Source organism: Cryptomeria japonica, chromosome 7 (genome assembly GCF_030272615.1).
Source record: "Cryptomeria japonica chromosome 7, Sugi_1.0, whole genome shotgun sequence".
Lineage (NCBI taxonomy): Eukaryota > Viridiplantae > Streptophyta > Pinopsida > Cupressales > Cupressaceae > Cryptomeria > Cryptomeria japonica.
In genome coordinates, this window is record NC_081411.1 from 518,027,917 (window position 1) to 518,054,662 (window position 26,746).

At 37.2% G+C, this 26,746-nt stretch overlaps 1 protein-coding gene across 1 annotated transcript in view; it reads left to right on the forward strand.

The window, feature by feature from the left end:
- Positions 1-26,746, forward strand: part of LOC131061662 (uncharacterized) — a 265,563-nt gene that overhangs the window by 36,664 nt on the left and 202,153 nt on the right. Inside the window, exons 3-4 of the mRNA XM_057995474.2 lie at positions 3,554-3,571; positions 4,719-4,903. Coding sequence (XP_057851457.2) covers positions 4,846-4,903 — 58 coding nt within the window. The 5' untranslated portion in view covers positions 3,554-3,571; positions 4,719-4,845. The remainder of the gene's footprint in view (positions 1-3,553; positions 3,572-4,718; positions 4,904-26,746) is intronic.

The following is a 26,746-nucleotide window of genomic DNA, read 5'->3' on the forward strand; positions in this document are numbered from 1 at the left end:
GAAGTTGTTAGAAATAAAGCTAGACTTGTTTGTAAAGTTATTCACAGATGGAAGGAATTGATTATGAGGAGACGTTTGCTCCCGTAGCTAGAATTGAAGCTGTTAGATTACTTCTTGCTTATGCTGCTCACAAAGATTTCAAGGTTTATCAAATGGATGCCAAATTAGCCTTTCTTAATGGTGAGTTGGAAGAAGAAGTCTACATTGAGCAACCAGATGGATTTCGGCTAACAGATGAAAAGGACATGGTTTGTCGGTTGAAGAAAGCTTTGTATGGATTGAAGCAAGCCCCTAGAGCTTGGTATGCCAGATTGGATAAGTATTGGATGAAGCTTGGATTTAATAAAAGTATTGCTGACAACAATTTTTATTTCAAGATTGATCAGAATAACATTTTGATTGTTGAAGTTTTTGTTGATGACATTATCTTTGGAGGAAATGATTGCCTATGTAGGAAATTTGCTGAAGAGATGCATAATGAATTTGAGATGTCTATGATTGGTGAAATGAAATTCTTTCTGGGATTGCAAATTACTCAGTTGGATAAAGGTATTTTCATATCTTAGTCTAAGTATGTGAAGAAATTGTTGAAGAAATTTGGTTTGGAGGACTCTAAACCAATTGGTACACCTATGGTGATCGGGTGTAAGTTGACAAAGGATGATGATTCTCCGAAAGCTAATCAGACCAAATATAGATCTATGATTGGTGGATTGTTGTATTTGACTCAGACTAGACCTGATATAATGAATGCTATGTGTCATGTTGCTAGATTTCAAGTTGATCCTAAGGAATCTCATGTTACTGCTATAAAAAGGATATTCAGATATTTGAAAGGGACAATTGATTTCGGTTTGTGGTATCCTAAGAATGATGACTTTACCTTGAGTGCTTTTACAGATGCTCATTGGGCAGGTGATGTTGATGACCAAAAGAGTACTACTGGTGGTGCATTCTTTTTGGGTAAGAAGTTGGTCTCTTGGGCAAGTAAGAAGCAAAATACTATTTCTTTATCTACTGCAAAGGCTGAATACATTGTTGTTGCTAGCAATTGTACTCAGGTAATTTGGATGAAGCAAATGTTGAAGGATATAGGAGTTATTTATGATGAGCCTATTGCTATATATTGTGATAATCCAAGTGCTATCAATATTTCAAAGAATCTGGTGTTGCATTCCAAAACAAAGCATATATCAATCAAGTTTCATTTCTTGAGAGAGAAGGTGAATGAGAAAGAAGTCAGATTGGAGTATGTATCTACAAAGGAACAGATTGTAGACATTTTTATGAAGCCTTTGCCTAAAGATACTTTTGAGTATCTCACAAAGAAGTTAGGGGTGATTGCCCCTTTTGATGAGAACTAAGATGCATGGATTTGTATCAGTTCGGTGAACTTCATAGAGATATTTTGTGATCTGGATTGATGAGTGAGGCTACTACTTAGGGGGAGTAGTCAATGTTGGTGTTCAGTGGTTCAAATGTACATATTTGTGAAGCTGATTCAAAGAGGGAGAAAATCTTGATTCCTGAGCCTTTGTCATTGATGTCAAAGGGGGAGAGAAGCATGTGAAAAACTCTATGGGAGAGAAGAGCATTTTGAGATTTGTGATTTGAGTGGTTTGTCAAAGGGGGAGTTGATCCTTGTGATTTTGAGGGAGATTGTTGTGAGTTGATTTCTATCTTTGCATTGATTGTTTTTCACATTCATATGTTGCAATCATGCCAAAGGGGGAGATTGTTAGAGATTGGTTGATATGTTGTCATTGATGTCAACATATGGAGAGATTGCTGGATATTGCTGAGAAGTTTGCTGGAATGATGTGTTGCAGTTAGATTGAATGAGTTGGTTTAGCCTGTGTGTTGCAGATGAGCTGATGCGGATTAAAGGGTTTCTAGTATGTTGTTTGTAGATGGTTCATTCCCATTTTTAGAGGTCCGCATGATGTTTTGATCGAGTTATGAGGTTCGGTATTATGGTTGGATATTCAATTGTTCGTGTTATTTGGTATTCTGGTTTGTGCTTCGTATTGTTCCGGAATTGTAATATCTTTAGTTGCTGATGTGTGGGATGTATTCTGGACGTTGGTGTGTGTCCTCAATTCGATTGGTTCATGATTTGGAAATCTACAAGTGAATCTTTCAGGTTGACAATCAGTTATGTTGGTGTTCTTGAGCTCTGGTAGTGAGATGATGATGGTTCTAGTAATCCGAGTTGTTGCGGTTGTTGTGGTGCAATTCGCGTTGCTTGTGAATATTTCTAGATCCTGTTCTATGCGTATTGTTGGTCCACATTAATTATTGTACACGTTATTGAACATTTTCTTTGTCCGGTGATGTTCTTCATGTTATGCGACATTCATGATTTGGTAGCATGTTGCGGATGATCGATGTGTAATTCTTGGAGGTGTTTCATATTTGCGGTGGTTGTTTAGGTCCAAACCATGTCTTAGTCGACATTGTTTTGGTCCGCATGTATTGTTGTAGCATGTGAGGTTATTATTTTATAATTTGTATTAAGGGTTTGGCCGACCTTGAAATATAGGTTGATGACTTGTATAAATGAATGTAATAATCATTGAGAGGAATCATGCTATGTGGGAATATTGTATCAATCATTCACTAGCAGGGAAGTTGTGCGAAGAAGTATGTTGTAGAGAAGATTTGACAGTGAGCTTAACCAAAAATATACCCAGGCATATGGAGATGCTATTTTCACAGTTCATGTAATCCGGATTGTTGTCCAAATGTTTTTGAAAGTTAGTGAGACTTCCTGTAAGGCAACGAGCCTTCCCTAATGGTTGTAGCCCTTTCTAGGTTTCTTGTATTTGAGCAGTGAGCTCTAGGTAGTGTTCTTGAATGCATGTGCATTCTCCATTGTAATATTTCACTTACTCCTAACAAGGTATTATGTCATTGTGGGTAGGTTCCCACCGTGGTTTTTCCCTTAACCTGGTTTTCCACGTCAAAAATCTTGGTGTTATGTGTGTTATTGATGTGGTCTTGTTTCATGCTTTAAACTGTTAATTATCAGATTTGATTTGTGGTTTAAGTTGCAGTAAGTTTTTGGGCAAATTGATTCACCTCCCCCCCCACCTCTTAGTTTGCTGCATTGTTGCCAACATATTCTATTTTTCTTCACTAATGAGAAACTCTTGTAATCTTTTGATAAATTAAACATTGTTCTCTCCATGTTTTATATTGTTCATTCCTTTCATTTATGTAGATGAACACATGTGAATTGAAGACATTCTTGGAATTTTTCTGCTTATCCTTTCTCCTTAAACACATTTTATCTTTCTTCTATGCCCATTGGATTCGTAGATGGAACATGGGCGTTGAAGAAAACATTTTTTTACCAGGATTCATGCATCTTAACATAAAGTTTGTCTCATATGAGAATGCTTTATTTATATGTGTAGCCATCTACTTAATTATTGTTTTATTTAATGAAGAATTTGATTTATGAGCTTGACCATACTAACTTCTTCATGTTTTTTGATGACATGGCTTTTTATTTGATGGTGCAACTTCATTTGAAAATATTGAAGTCCAGAAAGTCAATACAAAACAGGTGATCTATTTTATGGTCTTGCAATTATGATTTGGGGATGGTATTGTTCAATATCAAATATGAACTTGATCATTCTTTCAATAGATTTCTAAATTTGTATGTTTTGCATGGTAGTGCATGCTTCTATTTTCCAAGTTTAACCAATTCTCTTCGATTTCAACCTTTTGAGTTTCCTTTTTGAAATCATGATAAATGAATTATGATATCTTTTGTGTGACCTCGCATTTGTATTATTGACTATATTTAAATCTATATGTATTTTGAAATTTCACTTTCTTTATTACTTTGCATTTCAGAAGTAACTGAGAACATATCCATTGATATGTTTTTTTGTGTGAGAGGTGGGAGTGTAATACATGAAGCTGATTCCAAGTTAAAAGCCAATAAAACAAAATCCTACTGGATCAGTCAAATATACAAAGAAATAAATAGATAAGATACTGCTGGAAATCAACCTAACCTGTTATATCTATTATCAATTAATCAAAATGAGATTTTTTTTGGGTATCTAAGCCAAAGAAGAACATAAAATTAATAAGGATCTATGTAGAATAAAGCAAACATTTTGTATCCTTTCCCAGCATTTTTATGTATGAAGTCATTGGGGTTCATACAATACCTAAAGTTCATTCTTTAAAATGACACTTTTGGATTCAATAAAGGAAAAATTGTTGAAGACAATTCGCCCAAAGTAACGGTTTCAATGGAATGTCGTAGTTTTTGTTCACAGATATGATGCCCTTGGGACTTGAAAATGTTCTCTCTTTCTAGAATTGTTCTTAAAGGTTGTCAATTATTGATATGTGAAAAGTGTTTATAGGTATCTACTTTAATTAAATATCTTCTACGCATCAATAATGGGCAATGTCTTGCAATATTTTTTCAGGAAGTGGTTTTGTATGTGGTCTGAGCAAATTATTCTTAACATATTCTCTCAGTTTATCTATAGAAAATTAGTTTTATATTGTTGCATAGGAAAAACAGCCATGGTTTATTATGAAAATTTGACAATAGTCATTTGTGCTATTTATATACGTGGAAAAGAAAATATCAATATAAATAGGATTGAGATTACATTTATAAGTTTTATAAGGAAAGAAAAATGCTCTAGTTTAGCAGGTCAATTGATAAAATGGCACTTTTGTAGGCAGCACCAGTACTTTCAGCAACGCAAGCGTCAACAAAGAGCACAACTTCTGGAGAAAAGTGTTGGCAATCCAGGGAATATATCACAGAATATTCAATATTCTAAGTCACTAGATGTTGCCAGTTTGATGAATATATGCTCAGCTGCAAATGCTACAAGTCAGCCTGAGCTTATCACATCCTCAGGTTAGAACTTCTATACTTGCTAGTCAAGAAAAAGAGTGCAGCGACGCGGTTGAATCCATTTGAGAATCTATAATTATTGCTAGATGGTTCTTAGGATGTCTAACTTTTCTTCAGTTTAGCTCCCCCAAAGGAGGATGCTCTTTAAAGAAATTTCTCTTTAACAGAAAATATACGATATAAAATTCTTTCAGTTAACTAACAGAGTTCTAGAAGAGATAGAATGGATTTTCTCAGAATATCGCTGCATTGTGTGTGTGCCTGATTACATGCAAAGGCACAATTGTTTCTGGAGTAGTATAGTTATATTTTCCTTAGAATTCTAGTTATAAGTAGAAGAATTCTTGCAATACCTAACTTCATATTTATACAATGTTATGCGTATTGATTTCAGTGAATAGAATTGACAATTGTTGTGAAACTAAGGAGTTTTCTAGAATGCTGATTGAAAATTAGGAATTCCCAAGCACTTACACATTTATGGTCCTTGCAAGATATTGAGTCTTCTAAATATATTTTATCACTAAGACTATTACAAACTAGGAAAGGCAGGATGAAATGAGTTCCATGTCCAAGAAAATTTGTAGTTGAACTGTGGAAGAGTACATAACAGAGCTTTAGAAGTGCTAATGACATGCCAAAGAACCAATATGACTATCTAAAGCACTAAGAAACTGGGTCAATTACTACAAATGTCATTTAGGGGCTGTAGAATGATGTGGGACATGGTACAAAACAAGTTGACTAATCCTTTCCTTTGTAGACTCATTAAAGTAAACTACATTGGCTATCAAGAGTAATTTGGTACCTTGAAATGTGATTGATTGCCTTCTTATAGCTTGCAAGAGGGAGGAGTTGCATCCCTTGATGTCGATAAGACACATCTCCTTCCCAACGTGTCATTTCATACCAATTGGTTTGTTATTTAAAGAGCACCGATTAGTCTTCTTCTCATAACCGCTGCATAATTATCTCTAATCATTGTTTATATTTAAGGCATAACAAGTAATTGCTGTCATCGGGTTTTGGATATAATTGGTATTGGTTATTCATAGTCAATGTCAACTAATTCTTAATCGCTTGTCAACAACATTGATTATCTTTAGTATATTGAGACCAGTAGACTTAATGATTTTTATCGATCTAACCATCGCATATCTGGCTCCTTTGATCTGAACACTCATTATCTGTTCAATGCTGGATGATTGGTCTATCCTAATCATTGGTAGCATATCTCATTGTGACTTCCAGTATAATCGATGTTGATCAATTTCATAATCAGTTGATCACTATGTTCTTCTTTATTGGATACATATGATTGATCTTTTATTCATAATAGTGTATCATCTATTTGTCGTGCCATGACTATCCTTTATTGGTGCTTGTAATCATCTCCAGTCATGTATGTATTTACTCATCACCCATGTATAATCTATTTGTCAGGATATCGATATTCATGTGATATTCATGTGATTTTGATTGCTGTACTAATACATGTCCGCAGGTCTAAAATCATAATTGTTTCCTTTCTTGAGAATCAACCATCATCAGTTCGCTGACATGTTATGTTGTCATGCCATCATCTCCAATGGATTGCGACATCACTTCTTCTTTAGAATACCTCTGCACTTTGTTATTTATGTAAATTCTCCTGAGTATCCTTACTTGGTATCAATCGATGATACCCAGCTGCTGTTATTTTTGATGATTCCCGATCTCAATTGTTGCCCCATCGTATGTGCCTTACACAATCTGCTCTAATGATTATCGAGGTTTCTTATGAGTAACTAGTAAGTCATATATTTAGTTATCTGCTGTCTTAGAAGGATGACTATTACATAATGTTGACTGTCACAACAATTCTCTTTGTCTTCAATATGCATAGTGCCCTTGTCATAAATCTTAGGCTTATTCACTATCCTTGTTCACATCATTCATAAAGATAATACAAGTAGCTTTCTCAATATGACCAATATTTGATAAAGTCTTTCTTGGGGACATGACAAAAACAAGTTGACTAATCCTTTCCTTTGTAGACTCATTAAAGTAAACTACATTGGCTATCAAGAGTAATTTGATACCTTGAAAAGGTTATGTTGATGTGTTTTTTAGTACACCTCGAACATAGAATAAAATACTAAGTATTCTATCCTCTCTTGAACAAAGAAACCTCATATGCTAACTCCAAGGTTTACAATGCGAACAATCGACTTTATGCTCGGGATAGACTCAGTGAATATGATGTGATATTGCTGGAATCACAAGGGGACTTACGTTTATGAACACTGCTGGAACCTCAAATCTTACTTAACTTGGAAAATAAAGACAAAAAGAGATAAGGGTTAAGAAAGCTAATCTAATCCTAAGGACAATGACAATAAAGGATGATGCCTTAATAGATGGATTCCATAATCAAGTCTTGCTTCACCATGTAGAAACAACTACACAAAATTGATGTAGTCTCCAAAAGATAACGAAGGTTTTTCATAATATGAACATTACACCCAATACTGGCACAATTCAAGTAAATATCCACAATCGAACTAGTGCTTAACGAGGTTCAGGCTAACTTTACATTGTAGCTTATAAGCAACAAACCACAAAAAGTATGAACCGGAATTCCATCACATATCATTACACTTCTCCATTATAATCAATGAACTTTATCTAAATTTGAGAAGTAACAAGAAACCATGCAACATGTAGAAAAAACACATTGAGATCCAGCATGCTTCAATGAAATCATGCATTAATTTCAACAAGTCCTGGCAACAACTTTGAGCTTCCTCCTACTCTACTGCTAATTGCTATCTAACAATTATTGATCAACCATTAATCTTTACAAATGAGAGGACTAAGCCTTATATAGAGGTCTCATTACAATTCAAGGGATCAGATTGATTCAAGATCAGTGGCTGAGATTACAAGATAAAACCCTAATTAGGGTCAATTATAACTAACTCTTTTTTACCAATGAGAAAATTACATCATTTGGACACATGTCCATCTTAGAATTGAACCAATAAGAAATTAGGTTAGCTACATTGAACTTTGTGCTACATGTCACATGTGTAGTTGTCTTCTTTGTAGGATGAGTCAGGTTCAATGCACTTGGATGCGTTGACATTGAAAAATTTGATTGGTTGAATGTGATTAGGCGACAACTCATTGTGTTTATCTTGTAGATTCTCACAAAGAAGTGCTTGTGTTGGAGCAATATCTCTTGATACTGAATATTTCCAATTGATTGATGTGATGATGGATCATACTCCCAAATTGTATCATCTTTGGTCAAACTTCTAAGTCTGCTTAACTTATAATTTTCCTTGATCATTTTTCACTTTTCTACCTTCACATTCGAGAATCCTTTCCGTGTGACGCATTTCCATCCTCATGCTAGGGAATTCACCCTATGTTCTCCTTGATGATGTTTGATCACCTTCAACTTTGGAATATTGAATTACTTCCTTCCTTAGGTATTCTTCATGATGTTTGGAATTCCTTATGATGCTTAGCATTTATCTTGAACGTCTTGACTCCTTCCTCTTGATAGTCTTTGATCTTGAAGTGTAGAACACATCCTTGATGTAATTAATCTCCTTGTAAAAATTGTGAAATTTTTTGTCCTCATCCTCTCGAATTTGAACCTTGATTCCTTTTTTTCCTTGGGTAGAGAAATCTTCCATGTTGTAGAGTCCTCACGTTGAACTTGGAATCTTGGATAGTTGTAATTGTATCCCTCCTTATGTTGATCCTTGCACTTGCTTCGTTGAGGTGTTCCTTCCTTTGATGCCTCCTCCATGTGATTAAAGTTGTGATGATCTTTATGTAGAGCAATGTTGCCTTAACCCTCTTGCATCCTTGCCATGCTTGTAGAACAATTAGAACTCAAACCCTTAGTGATTCTCTTGGGATGCTCTTGGAACTGTGTTGAAAGGTTCTTCATCCCTTGGAATTCATGTGAAGTCTCCCTCATGTTTGAGGTAATCTTCCTCTTGGCCCTTTTAAAACTGATTGAACTTGAACTCCTTGAATTGTTATTGTTTATCCTCATTGGAGCACTCTTCTTGCTTCAGCTAATCTTCATCTTCAACTTTGATCTTGTGCATCTTGACTCCTTCACCATCCTTGTCAAGTCCTCTCTTTCTAGCTTTCATTCTCACATCAAACCTGAAAAGAGAATGAAACAAAATGAATCATATTGGTGAATGAAATCTATATGTAACTGCATTAAAATTGAGAATAAGAGAGATTCATGATAAGCCAAGAAGTTTTACTCCCTTCTCAAATGTTCACCTCCCTTGCTATTGTTGGCAATTTGGAGGAATTGATTATGTGTTGCATTGATGTGTCAACACTAGCTGTTTTGGTGTCTACCGGCTTCTGGTAGAGTGGTTGGTCTTTGATGTTGATATGGAGATTTGTCTCCGGCTGTTGGAATTGGTTTGGATTGGTTATTCATGTGTTCCTGATGCGTATCACATTTAGTTGGTTCGGGATTTGATGATCCAGAATGCTATCATTTGTTCTAGTAAGCCTTTTGGTTACCGATAAGGATTTTACCCACAACGCTTTGTTGAAGATCTTTTGATGAATCCTATAAGTGGTGTTGGTGCGGCTTCTAGAAGGTTATCAGGATGCTGATGGTTATCATGTTAGTGTTCCAGTTGATCGATGGTGCTACAGTTAGCACCGGACCTATCTTGGTGTTATTCCGCTAGGTTATGGACCGGTTTATGTAACGTGTTGGTAGATGCTCCCGATGCGTCACCGGTTGGATTTATTGTTTGGTTTATGTTGTTTCGGTCTTAGGCTGACTTGGCTTATCATTGGTTTGCGGGATTATGTAATGGATCTATTGTATTATCTTTTAGGTGGCCGACCTAATTGTTTAGGTCCCGGGTTGGTATAAATATGATATAAGATCTCTTTGTAGATCGTGCGGTGGCATGTGATTTAAGGTTATGGGATTATTTGTGTGCGAATAAAGTTGTAATCATATGCAGAGGTTTTGGTTGATCATAGGTGATTGAATTGGGTTTGTGAAAGAGGTTTAAGACCTCCGGTATTGAGCTTAACCGAAATTGTACTCAGGCATAGGAGATGCTATTCTTACTGTTCATTGAAATCCATATGTCTAGATTTCTTTGTAGTCAGTGAGGCTCCTTTTGTGATGAGCAGTGTGCCTTCCTGCATGTACAGGCCCCTCTTATTGTAATCACATACTTGCTGCATAAGTATTATCAGATTATGGGTAGGCTTCCCACTGTGGTTTTTCCCTTTACTGGGTTTTCCACGTACAAATCATGGTGTTATGTGTTATGGATGGTTGGTAATTGTTCAGTGATTTATGTTTGTGCTTAATTGTTATATCTTCTATTCTGGTATTTGGTTTATGCATTTCGGTAAAAGGTTTTGTGTGCTTAAAGTTTTATAATCTGTTGACAACTGATTCACCCCCCCACTCTCAGTTGTCCACCGGTTATCTTAACAATTGGTATCAGAGCTTGGTCCTCTCTACAGAAGCTTAACCACTTGAGGAAGATCCTATGGCAACTAATAGTTCAACTGCATCTGTTTTCCGGAGAGAAACCCCTAGGCTTGATTCGACAAATTACAAGGTATGGAAGATTCAAATGGAGACTCATTTGAGATGTATTGGGAAAGAGATTTGGGAGATCACGGAGAAAGGATATATTGCTCATAATCCGACATCTAGCAATCCTCCTTCGACAAACTTGGTTAAGGATATTGAAAATGACTGTAGAGCTAGAGAAGCACTCTTGAGTGCACTTTTTGATCAACAAATTGTGGGATTAACTGACCAATCATCTACGAAGGCTATATGGGATAAGTTGGAGGCTCTGAATGAAGGTGACCCTACTGTTAAAATTACTAAACTTGATGGTTACCGGGTGAGGTATGAGAATCTGAAAATGGAAGAAGATGAAAGGATTACTACTTTTATGGAAAGAGTTAATGAAATTGTTATGGGAATTCAGTGCTGTGGTGGATCTCTGAGCGAAGATGAGATTGTTTTTTTAAAGTATTGAGAGCTTTGCCACCAGCTTACAAGACGAAGGCTACTGGAATTAATGAGCTAAGAACAATGGCTAACACTTCTGTTAACAGGGATACTTTGGTTGGAAAATTATCTGCTTTTGAGCTTGAAAAATTTGGTCCTCAAGGAGCTACAAAGACTGAATCTGCTTTTCACACATCTGTATCATCAACCGACAAGAGTGATTGGAAAAAATTATATGCGAAGGAACTGGAGGAAATGAGGAAAGAAGATGATGAGTTTGAGTAACTTGAAGCCCTATTTGCTAGAAGAGTACCTAAAGGTTCGACAGGAAGTAAGTATGAAGGAAAACCACCTTTTTAATGTTTCGCATGTAATAAGATAGGTCATTTTGCATCTAGATGTCCTGAGAGGAATTCAAGATTTGAAGAGAAAGCTAGAAGATCTTTTAGGCTTAACCATGAGTATCAGAACAAGCATAAGTACAGGAGGAACAAAGACAAATCATGTTACTATGCGGATGAGGAAGGTGTGACTGATTCTGATGATGAACCGACACAAGATTTATCTAGTGGATTCGGCAGTGGAAAGGAATGGGTATTTTTGGCTATCAAGGAAGATGCTTTGGCACCTGTTATTCAAAATGTGGAAAAGGCCCTTGCTTCTAAGATTGAAGACAAGGATGAATGGGTGATAGACAGTAGATGTTCACATCATATGATTGGAGATAAAAGGAAGTTTTTATCTTTGCAAGAATTTGATGGTGGTCTGGTTAGATTTGGAGATGACAAAGCATGTATTATTAGAGGAAGAGGAACTATATCATTGGATGGTAAGCATAACACTGATAATGTTTATTATGTTGAAGGTTTAAGGCATATTGTTTTGAGTGTAGGATAGTTGGTGGATAAGGGATTTCAATTACAGTTCAATGATGGAAAATGCAAAATCATTAACAGATCTGGTTTGGAGATTGCAACCGGTACTCAGATTAAAGGTAACATCTTTCATTTGAACTCGGGTGAGAAGACTTGTTTGATTGCACAAGTTGATGATAGTAGGCTATGACATAAGAGGTTGTGTCATGTGAATTTTGATTGCATTGTAAAGATCAGTTCAACTAAGGCTGTTAGAGATATACCTAAGATTGTGAAACCCTATAATCCGGTATGTAAGGAATGTCAAATGGGAAAGCAAGTCGGAACTTCTTTTAAGAGTATACAAGACAAATCTAATGATGTTCTTGATCTTATTCATATTGATTTGTGTGGTTCTACTAGAATGAAGATTTTTCAGGGTGATAGATATTTTATGCTAATCATTGATGACTATTCTAGAATGATGTGGGTTACTTTTCTAAGGGAGAAATCTGAAGCTTTTGAAAAGTTTAAAATCTTTAAAGCTAAAGTTGAGACAAAGACAGGGTTGAAGATTAAAAGCTTAAGGTCAGATTAGGGTGGTGAATTCACATCCGGTGAATTTAACAGTTATTGTGAGAAGCATGGGATAAGGAGACAGTTCTCTGCACCCCAGACACCTCAGCAGAATGGTGTTGTGGAAAGAAAGAACAAAACTATCTTGGATGCGGCTAGAACTATGATGATGGAAGCTAATTTGCCTCATATCTATTGGAGAGAAGTTGTGAGAACGACAGTATACACATTCAACAGAGTTCATATCAAAGGAGACATCGATAAGACACCTTATGAGTTATGGTTTGGTCATACACCTACAGTTAAGTATTTCAGAATCTTTGGTAGTAAATGCTATATCAAAAGAGATGATTCCATTGGAAAGTTTGATCCTAGATGTGATGAAGAGATATTTTTTTGTTATTCTAATGAAAGCAAAGCATATAGATGTTATAACAAAAGATTGCAGAGAATTGTGGAGAGTGCTAATGTCAAGTTGGATGAGCAGCACAAAGGTCAAATCAGAACTTATGAGAGAGAACCGGAAGTGGAGATCATTATAACTGAACCGGTAGCACCTGTACCGGAACAAAATGTTGAACCAATTACCCTGGCAGTATCAGAAAATTCAATAGTAACTGAAGATTAGAGTAGAGAAACAAAAAGTCAGAAGACTCCTAGGTATGTAAGGTTAAATCATTCAAAAGATCAGATCATTGGAGACAAGAATAAAGGAGTAATGACAAGAAGAAGGTTGGAAGCTGATGAGATATGTTTCATTTCTCAAGTTGAACCGGCATCAGTTATTGAAGCTTGTAAAGATGAATGTTGGATGAGAACTATGGAAGAGGAATTAGATCAGATAGATAAGAACAACACATGGACTTTAGTTCCCCGGCCTAAAAATAAGAATGTTATTGGCATAGTTTTAAGACTCGTGGACTCGCCACGGACTCGCTAGTCTAGTGGCGCCACAAGTCGACTCGCCATGGACTCGCGAGGCAAGTCCTGGCGAGTCATTTTGAAAGACTCGTTGAAAGACTCGCGAGTCTTTTGACTAGACTCGTGCAACCTAGAAAACAAGTCAAAAAATTATCACTCTTTTTTCTCAAGTCAGTCTCATTCCCTTCATCATAATATATACATGAAATATAAAATTTAAGTATACTTTAAGTTATATTTCTTGTATATATTGGCAGGATATTTGAGAGTGGTTTCAGATCTCTAGGAATTATAATGCAAATTTTAGGTTTTAGAAGATCTTTTAAATTTTTAGACTTAGTCAAATTTCAGTAATCAGTAGGCTCCTATTAGCATTCTCTCGCCCTCTCTATCTCACTCACTTTATCTGCCTCGAATTTTAGACCTATCCATCTCCCTATCACTCTTCCTCTATTCCCTCTCTCTACCACTCTCTATCTTAGTCTCTCCTCTCTCCCCCAAGATCTAGACCTATCATTATATGTAATTTTGTAAACATTTATAAACTTATGCTTCTATTATACATTTTAAAGTTTGAAACTATGAGTATGAATGGTGAAATTTCAAATATTGAGTGTTTGGAGATCATATGACATGTGTAATGTTTCAATTATGGCTCTTATGTTCTCTAAATGCATTAATTTCTTTATGTTTTTCGGTTTTTTTTTGCCGAGTCCTTGCCGAGTCTTTCACGAGTCCGAGTCCGAGTCCAATTTTTTGGTTTGCCGAGTCCGTGGCGAGTCCAAGTTTTAAAACTTTGGTTATTGGAACTAAATGGGTTTTTAGGAATAAATTGAATGAGGATGGACAAGTTGTGAGGAATAAGGCTAGATTGGTATGTAAAGGATATTCTCAGAAGGAAGGAATTGATTATGATGAGACTTTTGCTCCGGTAGCTAGAATTGAAGCTGTGAGATTATTTCTTGCTTATGCTGCCCATAAGAAATACAAGGTTTATCAGATGGATGTTAAGTGTGCATTTTTGAATGGAGATCTTGAAGAGGAAGTTAATATTGAGTAACCTGATGGATTTTCACTTTCAGATGACAAAAACATGGTTTGCAAGTTAAGGAAACCTTTATATGGATTGAAACAAGCTCCTAGAGCTTGTAATGCTAGATTGGATAAATACCTTTTGAAGCTTGGTTTCACTAAAGGCAATGCTGACAGTAACTTATATTATAAGATCATTGATAATGACATACTGATTGTTGAAGTCTTTGTTGATGATATCATTTTTGGAGGTGAGGATAAGCTATGTATGGAATTCTCTGAAAATATGAAGAATGAATTTGAGATATTTATGATTGGGGAGATGAAATATTTCTTAGGTTTGTAGATTACTCAGAATGATAAAGGTATTTTCATCTGTCAAACTAAGTGTGCTAGAGAGTTGCTGAAGAAATTTGGTACAAAAAATTCTAAACCGGTTGGTACCCCTATGGTTACAAGTGAGAAATTGACAAAGAATAATGTATCAGCTCCGATAAATCCTACAAGGTATAAATCTATGATTGGAGGTTTGTTATATTTGACTCAGACTAGACCGGATATAATGAATGCAGTTTATATTGTATCAAGATATCCTAGAGAGAATCATGAGGGTGTGGTGAAAAGGATTTTTAGGTATTTGCAAGGAACAACTGAGTATGGTTTGTGGTATCCTAAAAATGATAACTTTACACTATGTGCATATACGGATGCTAACTGGGATGGAGATGTTGATGATCGGAACAACACATACGGTGGAGCTTTCTTTCTTGGAAAGAAACTTGTTTCATGGATCAGCAAGAAACAGTCATGTACTTCTTTATCTACTGCTGAAGCTGAGTATGTTGCTGTTGCTACTAACTGTACACAAGTTCTATGGATGAAGCAAATGTTGAAGGATATAAGGGTAGATTGTAATGAACCGATAGTTATTCACTGTGATAACTTTGCTGCTATTGACATATCAAAGAATTCGGTATTTCATTCTAAGACTAAGCACATTTCTATCAAGTATAATTTTCTGAAGGAGAAGGTGGAAGCAAATGAAGTCAGATTGGTTTATGTGAACACTAAAGAGCAGATTACAGATATCTTCACTAAACCTTTGCCTAAGGAATCATTTGAGTACTTTAGAGACAGATTGGGAGTTTCTGCCCCTCCGGTAGAGACTTGAGTGATGTTGATTGGCATCAGTTCGACATGCATTATCAGAACTATCATTCATTCCAGATTGATGTGTTGATGCTACTACTCAGGGGGAGTAGTCAACTGTGTGGTTCAGAGGATTTATGACTTTTCTTTGATGTTTATGTTAGATTTTTGGCATTGATGTCAAAGGGGGAGCGATATTTATGTGAAAAACAGAGTTTAACAGGGATATCATTCATAGGGGGAGTTTGGTCTGTTAGTTCAGAACTTCATTGTCATATCATCTTGGAGAGTTTCTTGGATGTCTTCCTTTGGGGGAGACTTGTTTGGCACTTCTTGGCACTTGGATGTTTTTCACATCTAGTGTTGCCATCAATGCCAAAGGGGGAGATTGTTGGCAATTTAGAGGAATTGATTATGTGTTGCATTGATGTTTGTCATTGATGTCAACACTAGCTGTTTTGCTGTCTACTGGCTTCCGGTAGAGTGGTTGGTCTTTGATGTTGATCTGGAGATTTATCTCCGGTTTGGTCTAGCTGTTGGAATTGGCTTGGATTGGTTATTCATGTGTTCCTGATGCGTATCACATTCAGTTGGTTCGAGATTTGATGATCTGGATGCTATCATATGTTCTAGTAAGCCTTTTGGTTATCGGTAAGGGTTTTAACGACAACGCTTTGTTGAAGATCTTTTGATGAATCCGATAAGTGGTGTTGGTGCGGCTTCTAGAAGGTTATCAAGATGTTGATGGTTATCATGTTCGTGTTCCAGTTGATCGGTGGTGTTGCAGTTAGCACCGAACCTATCTTGGTGTTATTCTGCTAGGTTATGGACCAGTTTATGTAATGTGTTGGTTGATGCTCCCGATGCGTCACCAGTTGGATTTATTGTTTGGTTTATGTTGTTTCCATCTTAGGCCGACTTGGCTTATCATTGGTTTGCGAGATTATGTAACAGATCTATTGTATTATCTTTTAGGTGGCTGACCTAATTGTTTAGGTTCCGGGTTGGTATAAATATGATGTAAGATCTCTTTGTAGATCGTGGCATGGCATGGGATTATCTGTGTGCGAATAAAGTTGTAATCATATGCAGAGGTTTTGGTCGATCATAGGTGATCGAATTGGGTTTGTGAAAGAGGTTTAAGACCTCCGGTATTGAGCTTAATTGGAACTGTACTCAGGCATAGGAGATGTTATTCTTACAGTTCGTTTATCTTTCCGGATTGTAGTGTGTATTTCTTTGTAGTCAGTGAGGCTCCTTTTGTGATGAGCAGTGTGCCTTCCTGCATGTGCAGGCCCCTCTTATTGTAATCACATACTTGCTGCAGAAGTATTATTTGACTGTGAGAAGGCTTCCCATCGTGGTTTTTCCCTTTACCGGGTTTTCCATGTACAAATCATGGTGTTATGTGTTATGGATGGTTGGTAATTGTTCAGTGATTTATGTTTGTGCTTAATTGTTATATCTTCTATTCCGGTATTTGGTTTATGCATTCCGGTAAAAGGTTTTGTGTGCTTAAAGTTTTATAATCTGTTGACAACTGATTCACCCCCCCTCTCAGTTGTCCACTGGTTATCCTAACAACTATCACTTGGTGGCACAAATTATGTCAAAATGCAACTAAATATTGCCTCAGACATTCTTTTCAACCCTGTTTCAACTGAATTTTCAGCTAGAATCAGGTCTGATTTTTGAATTTAGTGCACAAGATGACAAACTGGAGTAGTTCACACTATACCAGTTTGACAAACCCTTCCTCAATTGGAAATTAATTTTTTTTGGCAGATTTAAGGATCAACTTCAGGTGAAAACAGATTTGCATCACTTCCAGAAGAGTTCGCTTAGGAAAGAGGCCCTAGAATCGCACTTGGTCAGGTCTGATCAATTCACTTTAGGTCTGATTGCAATGACCTAACTCAGCTCTGCATCAAATTAGTTTCACACCTGAAGAAATTCGCACAAGTTAGGGCTGAAAATCAGTGAAAATACCTTGAAACTTGCTCCCAATCAGCCTCCTATGCAATTTGCTCTGATTCTGATTTTGAATTTGCCTCAATCAGGCAAATTCACCCTTATTTAGGCCTGCAGCACTGGTAAATACCCTCACAATCACCTTCAAGGGAGCCTGATCAAGTTTGCTCCGAGGGCTGCTGGTGAATTCGCCTCAAGAATGCGAGAATTGTTGATAAAAATTGCTCCACCTCTGCTCCACTTCTGCTGGTAATTCACTCCTAGGTCTGCGTGTTGATTTGATTCGAAATTAAATTGAATTATGATTAAATTTCACCATATTAAATATGCCTCCTCACCCTTTGAACATTACTCTTTTCAACATGACTGACTTGCCTTTCATTGCTTGAACTTGAATTAATTAAACCCTCAATAAAGGTCGGCTGGGTAAAATTCATAAATTATACCCTTCAGCTTAGTTGCCTAGTTTATTTGTGGTATGCCTTCCAGAGATCATTCAGGGTTTTTTGATATACACTTACTATTTTTAGTAAGCCACTTGCATGTTTGGATCGTACTTGCTATTTATAGTAAGTCATAGGATGATCATTAGGCATCATGGCTAAGTCTGAAAAGTTGACATGATTAGTCTCATGAATTGTTATTGGCATTTATCGGAGTTTAATGATTTAATTTAATTTATTAAAGTCTTATCAAACATTTGACTTTAATATTATTAATTATGTTAAATGACTTTATGAGAAGGGGTTATAAGGAGTTAAAAGAGTTAAATATATTAATCTCATAAAGTGATTAATTAAAAGCCATAAAGGGGTCATCAATATAGGGAGATATAAGGTGAATATAAAAATTAATTCAGAAAGTGAGTTTATGATAATTAAAAATTATATAAGGGGTCACTTTATTATTATTCCCAATTGCAAGTAAATATGAAAATTAAAAGAGGGAAAATTAAATGGGTTTTTTAGGAAGCTTCCTTGGAGAATTATAAAAGGGCTCATTTGTATATACTTGGCTTATTTTATTTCTCTTTGAGTAGCTTGAGAGCTCTTACTTTCATTTATAGGAAATATGAAGACGAAAACCCTTGGAGTTTCTCGGTGGTTTGGATGGAAACTCAAATCCATCTTTGGTGTGGATTCATCTAGAATTCATCATTGCGCTTCATTATCAGATTGTTGGAGGTTTCACTAGAAATTGTTGATGTGTTTTTTAGGACACCTCGAATACATAATAAAATACCAAGTATTCTATCCTTTCTTGAACAAAGAAACCTCATATGCTAAAGAAATGTGATCAAATAAGACAACTCCAAGGTTTACAATGTGGAATTGCTAGTTGTGCAAGAATAATTGAGTGCCTTGTAAAGTTGCCAAGGAATTTTCACAAATTATTAAGGGAAATTCGGACTTAAGTGTGAGAATCCATGTTCCAACCTTGGATTTTCTAACTTGAACTTAGGATTGTGCATTTCAATTTTAAATTTCCACATCTCTGACAAGGATTTCAACATTTCAACTTTGAATTCCATACTTGAATCATGGATTTTCACCTTCGAATTCCATTTTTTAATCATGGATTTTAAATCTTAAAATAGGAATTCCCTATCTCAAATGAGGATTTCAATTGAAATTGCACTTTGTCCGAGGATTTTTTCACAAAATTTTCCTTATTTTCCTCTCCTATCAATGTTGGAAAATCCAACCTTGAAGGAATTTTCCTTGTCAAGATATCACATCCTTGGATTTTTTCTCATTTTTTGACACAACATTTTCCAAATTTTACCCTCTTGACAACTTGTCTTGACAACATTGACAAGTTTGACAACTTCGATAACTTTTGTCAAGTGAACTTTGTGAATGATCTTGTTCTACATTTTCTCATCTTGAAGGTCACCTATCTATGGTTTTTGAACTTAAATTCCTAATTTGATCACACCCGTTGAGGATAGACCTTGCACTCTGACTCATTTCAAGGATTGATCAATGCACTTTTCCGAACTGACAAGATATTACTACCTTTCACAAAAGGCAAGATATTAAAACTACTACCAAGCTAAACCAAACTAAGCTAACAAGCAAAAAAAAAGAGGGGTCCCCATTTGCAATGGGCTGTGTGTTTACAACACAACACTAGCGCCAATTGGACAAAATGTTCCTGAAAATTTCAAAGACATACTCATTTTGCACCTTAAAACCTTTGGATAATTCTTCCTAACCTATCAACTGACTAGGAAATATACTCAAAAGGGAAGCAAAACCACAAATTAGATCAAGGTACTTTGTCTTTTGATTACCCAAGTGTGTGCAAATGTTCTCATTCCATCTCATAAGACCATTGCACTTCCAGAATCCATTGTGACAAGCTAGGTGAGTAGCCCTAACTTCAAAAGCATCCTGGATATTGCCTCGTTGCTAGTTAGGTGTCCATAGCCCCAACGAGGTTATCGCTGTAATTTTCATGAAAATTGCTCCACTGCCAGCTAGGTGTCCATAATCCATAGCCTTGATGGAGATATTCACAAATTCCCAAAGCTGAATGTTTTGATATTTCTTTTCATTTCATTTTTTCTCTTTTCTTTTCTTTTGATATTGCTCTTCTTTTCACATATTTTTTGAAATTTGACTCATAAGCAGTGAAGCTCATAATGGGTTTGAGAATTATAGTGGCGTGTTGTGTGAATCGCACACCCATCCCCGTCTTGGACAGGGACCCCCCAGTTTGTGCCTTTCTGTCTTTGCGGAAGAGGAAGGGGATATGAAGGTCTGAGTTAGGTCAAGTTGGTGAGTGATGGAGTCTGGAATGTCATCTTGATCTCCAAATGCCCTGAAATTTGGCTAACTCTGGAATGTCCTGATCCTGAAATTTGGCTAAGTCTGGAATGTCCTGATCCTAAAATTTGACTAAGTCTGGAAAACTGAGGAATCCTCCAAAAACTAGAATTTGCAATATAACTCCTGGAGGTTCGAAACCACTCTCAAACATCCTGAAAGTATATATGGAATATAACTTAAAGTATTTCTTATACTTAAAATGTTATATTCCATAAAATGATCCTTCGGCGAGATCTTGACAAACTCGCCCAAGTGCCCAAGCTCGCACTTCTTGAGGAAAACGTTTAAAATCGCTAAAATGCCAAATTTCGGACCCTGGGGCAAAAAGTTGAAAATGTGAAATATTGCAAAAAGTGGGTTTAGGTCCGAATTTCACTTAAAAATGCCCAATTTCGGACCAGAAGCCAAAGCTGGAAAATGTTTAAAAGTTGCCAAAAGCCCCCAGAGGTCCGAATTTCACTTAAGTCCTCCAATTTCGGACCCTGGGGCCAAATTCAAAATTTCCCAAAAGGTGCTTTAGGTCCGAAAATGCTTGGAAAGTTGCCAAAAGACCCTTTAGGTCCGAATTTTACTTAAAATGCTCATTTTCGAACCCTGGGGCAAAAAACAAAAAATGCAAAGTGTTGCAAAAAGACCCTTTAGGTCCGAATTTTACTTAAAGTCCCCAATTTCGGACCCTGGGGCCTGTTGACGTGTATTTTGTACACAATCATACACAGAATAAAATACCGACAGGCATCTTATCCTCTCTTGAGAAAATAGTCTCTAACTGCTGAAGATCTGCAAAAAGGATCAGTTAGATAGACTCCAAGGTTCTTTTAGTGGGGTCTCCACGTGTGGACAAGCTTTTTAGTGGTATGATGTGATTTGCTGTTTCCTTCAAGGCGTCTTACGGATTCAATAGTTCGAAGGTTTCACTAATCTAAAAGGAACTTTCAAAAAAAAATGGAAAAAGATAGGGCTTAAGAGGTCTAATCTAGCCTAACCCTATGAACGACTTAGCATGGATGAGATTTGGCAAGACTCAACCAATTTCAATTTCGCCATAAGACAACAACTCAACTGAAATTAGTGCGATCTTCTAAGGTAATAATGATGTTCAATGCATCAAAGACCAAGGACACTACTACAAAGGTACATATCCTAGATACGAAAATGCTTGAAGGTTAAGGACTCAAGGTGTTTTCCAGTCGACCACACAAGGCGTTCCTACAATCAGCAAGAAGCTAGTGGTTTGGATTGCGAATCCTACCAAATATCAAATCTCACACTTAGTCTTTCTAATTAACAAACTACTTTGATTGAGCGTGATTCAAGTACATCCAACAACCATGAAGATAACTCAAGAAACTTGCAACAAAACACCATAACTTCAATATTTTATTGATTTCCAAGTCATCATATACAACAATTGCTTGAACTTCTCTCTTCAAGACTCAATCTTGCTACAAAATAAAAATTGCTTACAATTCTAATCTCTCTATTTCACTCTTAACTCTATTCTCTATTAACTGACTATTACAAATGAAATGAAAATGGGGGTATAAATAGCATCCCCAATTACAATGAAAGGTCCAGATTGAAAGTAAATCAACGGACAAGATCATGACACCTAAACCCTAATTAGGGTTTGTTACAAATGACCTCCTTTTTACTGAACAATATTAAATACATAGCCAAATATTAAATTTGGCACAAAAATCTAGGAGGTATCAACCAATGAGAAATAAGATGTCATGTCATCTGTAACAACCTCTCATCTAGAATCTTATTCCCTTTCCAATTTTCCTTCTTAGCATATGCAATGAATTTTGTCACAATTCCTTCGATCTCTGTGATTGGAATCTCGGGAAGATTCTTGATACTCTCTTCTAAGTGGATGACCTGATCAAATGCATCTAGAAGAGCTGTGTCCCAAGTAGGTTCAAGTTCCTTTGTTCTATCAATCAGGAGCATGGTGGCATACATTTGATCATACTGCTCATCTGTAACATCTGCGTCCTTGCGAAAGATGATAGTGATTCTATCCTCAAACTCTTGTAAATCCACATCTGTCTCGACCTCGATCCTCCTGCCAAGAATGGTACGAAGTACCTCAAATACTCTGTCCTGGATCGGATTGATCACCTCCTCAACTTGACCACATCTAACACTGATGTCCTCAAAGAGAACACTCTTTATATGGAGTAAGGTTGACCACTGAAACAAACTGTGAGAATCACCTTCTAAGATCCTCTCTTGTGCTAAAATTCTTCTAGATGTATGTCTTATAACTTTCAAGACAGGGATGACAACGTCCTTGGTATGGGCAAATGCAGCTACTGTTGCTATCAATCTGTGGATTATCTCAAGAACTTGGATAGCCTGATGGGTGATCTTCGACATCCTTGTAATAAACTCAATGGCCACCGTGTGAGATCTATCCATCCAATTACATGTACGCTGAACCATATTCCTGAATCTTTCTGCTTCATTGATTGATTGAAGGGGCAATGCCTGCAATGGTGATCTAACTGGATCCTGACGTCCCAAAGGTTCATTGATGTGACTGAAATATGTCCTCCATGCACCGACCTCTCTCTCAAGCTTTCTATTCTTCTCTACTTCTTCTCTAAATTTATCCTTCAATGCCTCAAATGTGTCGGTGGCATCATCTAAAGTCTGCTCTGCTGTGGATGGTCCTAACTCAATAGTCTGTATATGATAGTCTTCTGCTAGGATCTCACCCTCATATTTGTCTGCCGCCGGTGTAGCTATCTGCAGTTTTCTAGATCCAGTCTCATCTCGAATCATCTTGGACATCTTTGTAGCCTTCTTCTTCTCTGTTGTCATATGTGAGCGTCCAACAATGCTCTCTAGATCGATTGCACTGTCCTCGTCCTCAATTACGATCACCTTAGTCAATCTTTCCTTCAACCAATCTGGGATATTTGATCTTGTCTCTTGAACTTGAATTTCTTTGTGTACTACTTCTTCTTGTCTGGGAGGAGATGTTACTTCATTATCATTATCTAAATCATAGTCTTGGAGAGATCCATCGGATGAAACATGCTGTGCCTGTTCTTCCTCTTGTCTATCATTCTGCACCATCGATTCCATGGATTCTTCTACTCGAACTGTTCTATCTTCTGGCCTGGAAGAAGTACCTGGTGTTTGATCTTTGTTAGCACCTTGCTTTTTCTTGGAAGGCTCTTTCTTTTCTGATCTTTCTTTTCTCTTCGAACCTCTCGGATGGAGATTGCCCTCACTGGCACATCGAAGGTTACCTTCACCTGAATTCCTAGGATTAGGATTGCCTTCACTAACACTGGCTCCTCCTTCGGCTGGCTTTTCTTCCAAAGTAAAAGACATGGCTATGCCTTGTTCTCTCAACTTCTGATGTTGAATGTCTACCCATCTGCGAGTACAAGACAAGACTGGTGCCATCAAATCATCTAAATCCACGGCTTCAGGCTCATTCCAATTCAAACTTATTGTTTTGCTCTCCCTATCATATGAAGATTGGATGTGCCTGCCGTTGTCCTGAGCTTGGTCGGCTACTCTGTAAATCTTACATTTCCTGATGAAATCCAAAGGCAATCTAGAATGTATCTTGCGTTTTACTTCAAGATCATCTAGGAGATTCATCATAAAATCTTCAATTTGGTACTCATGTCTAAATCTTCTACCGACTGTCTCCTCTAAATGTCCATGTGGATCAAAACTATTCCTCCAAGCAAAAGATGAAAAAGGATACAAGGCTAACTCTCTCTCTGCATCATCCATGGCTGAGACATTGGGACATACCTCAACTGAATTACCCAAAATAATAGGTACCTGAACTCCATTTTGATGTCTGTGTCTGAATGCCTTCACATATGCTGCCAACTGCCTTGTTACTTCAAGTAACACAATCCTGTCTGTCGGGTATCTCGGCAACATGTATGGAGGTAAAGGACATCCATACACTCTAATGTAAGTGAACTTGGGAAACTGAATGAACCAAGCACCGTACCTCTTGATTAACTCCTGGGCATCTTGAGATAATCTGTTGTGAATCCCTCCTTGCAACGTCCTTGTGATGTTCATCGTGAAAGTATCATTGATTAACTTGTAGTTCTTCCCTGGTGGATGATGCAAGTAGGTATAGGATTCGCAAACTCTGACCTCGCCGGGTCCTCTTGCAATCACTCCTCTGTGAGGTAGTCCTGCGTACTCAACGCTCCTGATTAAGGCATAGATGACATATGAACTCATGTGGAAGGACTTAGTAGCCCTGAGTCTTCTCAACTGTACGTCTAAGCAATGGCTAATTATCCTAGCCCAATGTATTGTACCCTTTCCTTGAACAATCACCTGGATGAAATAAAACATCCATTTCTCAAAATAGAAGGCATGAGGTGCTCCTGTAACTCTGTTGAGCATGGTAATCAAATCTCTGTACTCCTCTTGGAAATCGATCCGGTGTGGTGTGTTCGGTACTTTGCTCAGACGGGGACGACTCTTGAGTAGCCAGTTCTTGTTGATTATGCTTAGACAAGCATCTGGATCATCATCGTACACTGATCTGGCTCCTTCAATGCTCTTGTATATCATGTCCCTGTGCTCTGGAAGATGGAAGGCTTCACTTATGGCCTCCTCTGAAAGGTACGCCAAAGTGTTTCCCTCATTGGACACAATTGTCCTGGACTGTGGATTGTAATGACGGGCACACTCGATCATCAACTCGTGGCACTGAATAGCTGGAGGAAAACCGGCCGCCTTGATAATGCCACTCTCTATTATTCTCCGGGCGACAGGTGATGGCTTGCCGATGTAAGGGACCTCTCGGAACTTCTTCGTGCTAAAGTTCCCCAAGTTTGTATCTCCAATGTTACTCCACTTGGACACGATCTTGGTCTCCACCTCTTCAGTCTTCTGATCTTCTTTCATGAGGGCAGAGCAACTGGTGGATGCTCCCGCCTTTGGGGTTGCCATACCTACACAACATTTCATAATAAGAAATAGATTTTGCAATAAATAACGTAGATAAGAGAGATAGATTTTAGGAAACCTCATGATAAGTCCCTAGAGTTATCATTTCCTAAAATACAACGATTGAGCTGAGAGAAATTCAAGAATCAAAATTTCAAAATTTGAAATATGACGATGAATGAATAAAGCAATAACAATTAAATCGCCATACCTCGATAGAGAGCTAACTCTAGAATGCAAAAACAAAATTTGCCTAGGCAAAATTGAGGTATAAAGATAATCTTCAATATGATCTCCTCAAATTTGACTTCGCCACCTCTGGAGAGAATGTGATCTTCAATTATCACCCTGGACTTGGTCTCGAATGGATCTTCAAGTTCGCACTAACAAATCTCCAAGTCCTTAGCAAATTCGCCTTAGGCGTGGTCTTGGATGGATCTTCAAATTCGCTCTTGGTGTATCCTCAAGCTCGCACCACCTTTGGTTTGGATAAAGCGCCACCCTTTGGATTGAATTCGCACCCCTTCAAACACATTTCGCACTCCTCACAAGATGATATTAGCGCCACCTTTGGGTCTCCAATGCAATTCGCACCACCTTTGGAGTGTCTTCGCCACCACCCTTGGATGAATGAAACTCGCACTATATTCGCCTCTTCTCAATTCGCATGAAGGAGGGAGAAACAATGATGTAGAAAATGATAATTCTACCCCCCTTTATATAGCGCTTGCATCCTTTACCCCTTAGGCCGACTTAATAAAAATAAAACCATTTTTTAAATGATTTGCAATGACATAACAAGGCCGACCTCCATATATGAACGCTCAAATCGATTTTTTATTAATTAATTAATTAATTATTTAATGCCTTGCGTTTTTTAATTACAAATTTCGATTTTAAATAAAGGCAAAAAAAAAATAATTAATGTCTAACGCCATATTAAATGCCAATAAAAGTGGATTTTTTAATTTTTAAATTGATTTAGCATTTAAAACAAATTCGAATTGTTTAAATTTGGCGCCAAAACTGGAGAACAAAGGGAACGTACCTCATCGCTCTGGTCCCTTGGAGAGGGACAGGAGCGATCTCCATGTTTTTATGTTCATCTTGTATCTTTGACCTTCGAAAAAATCATTGCTTGTGTCCTTTGCGCTCATTCCCATTCGCTTCATTATGTGTTTGGACGTATTTAAAGGGACCATCGCCCTTGTCCCTTGGAGAGGGACAAGAGCGATCCATGTTTTCTCCTTGACCTTGGCAACTTTACACTTCGATTTCCTTTGCAATGTCCTCCAAATGTCGTCCTTCGCATTTCCTATCCTCATGTCGCCTTGATCTTTGAAGGAACGTGAGTGTTTTTAATGATATCGCCCTGGTCCTTGTCCAAAGGACAGGAGCGATGGGAGACTTTTACCTCGATTAGCAATGTTTGGACGTTAAAAACTCTTGCAAATTGTCTTCAAACGATGCCTTGGACCATATGCTATCTTAAGACGTCTTGACTTAGCTTGATCTTGAAGCAAAACAAGGA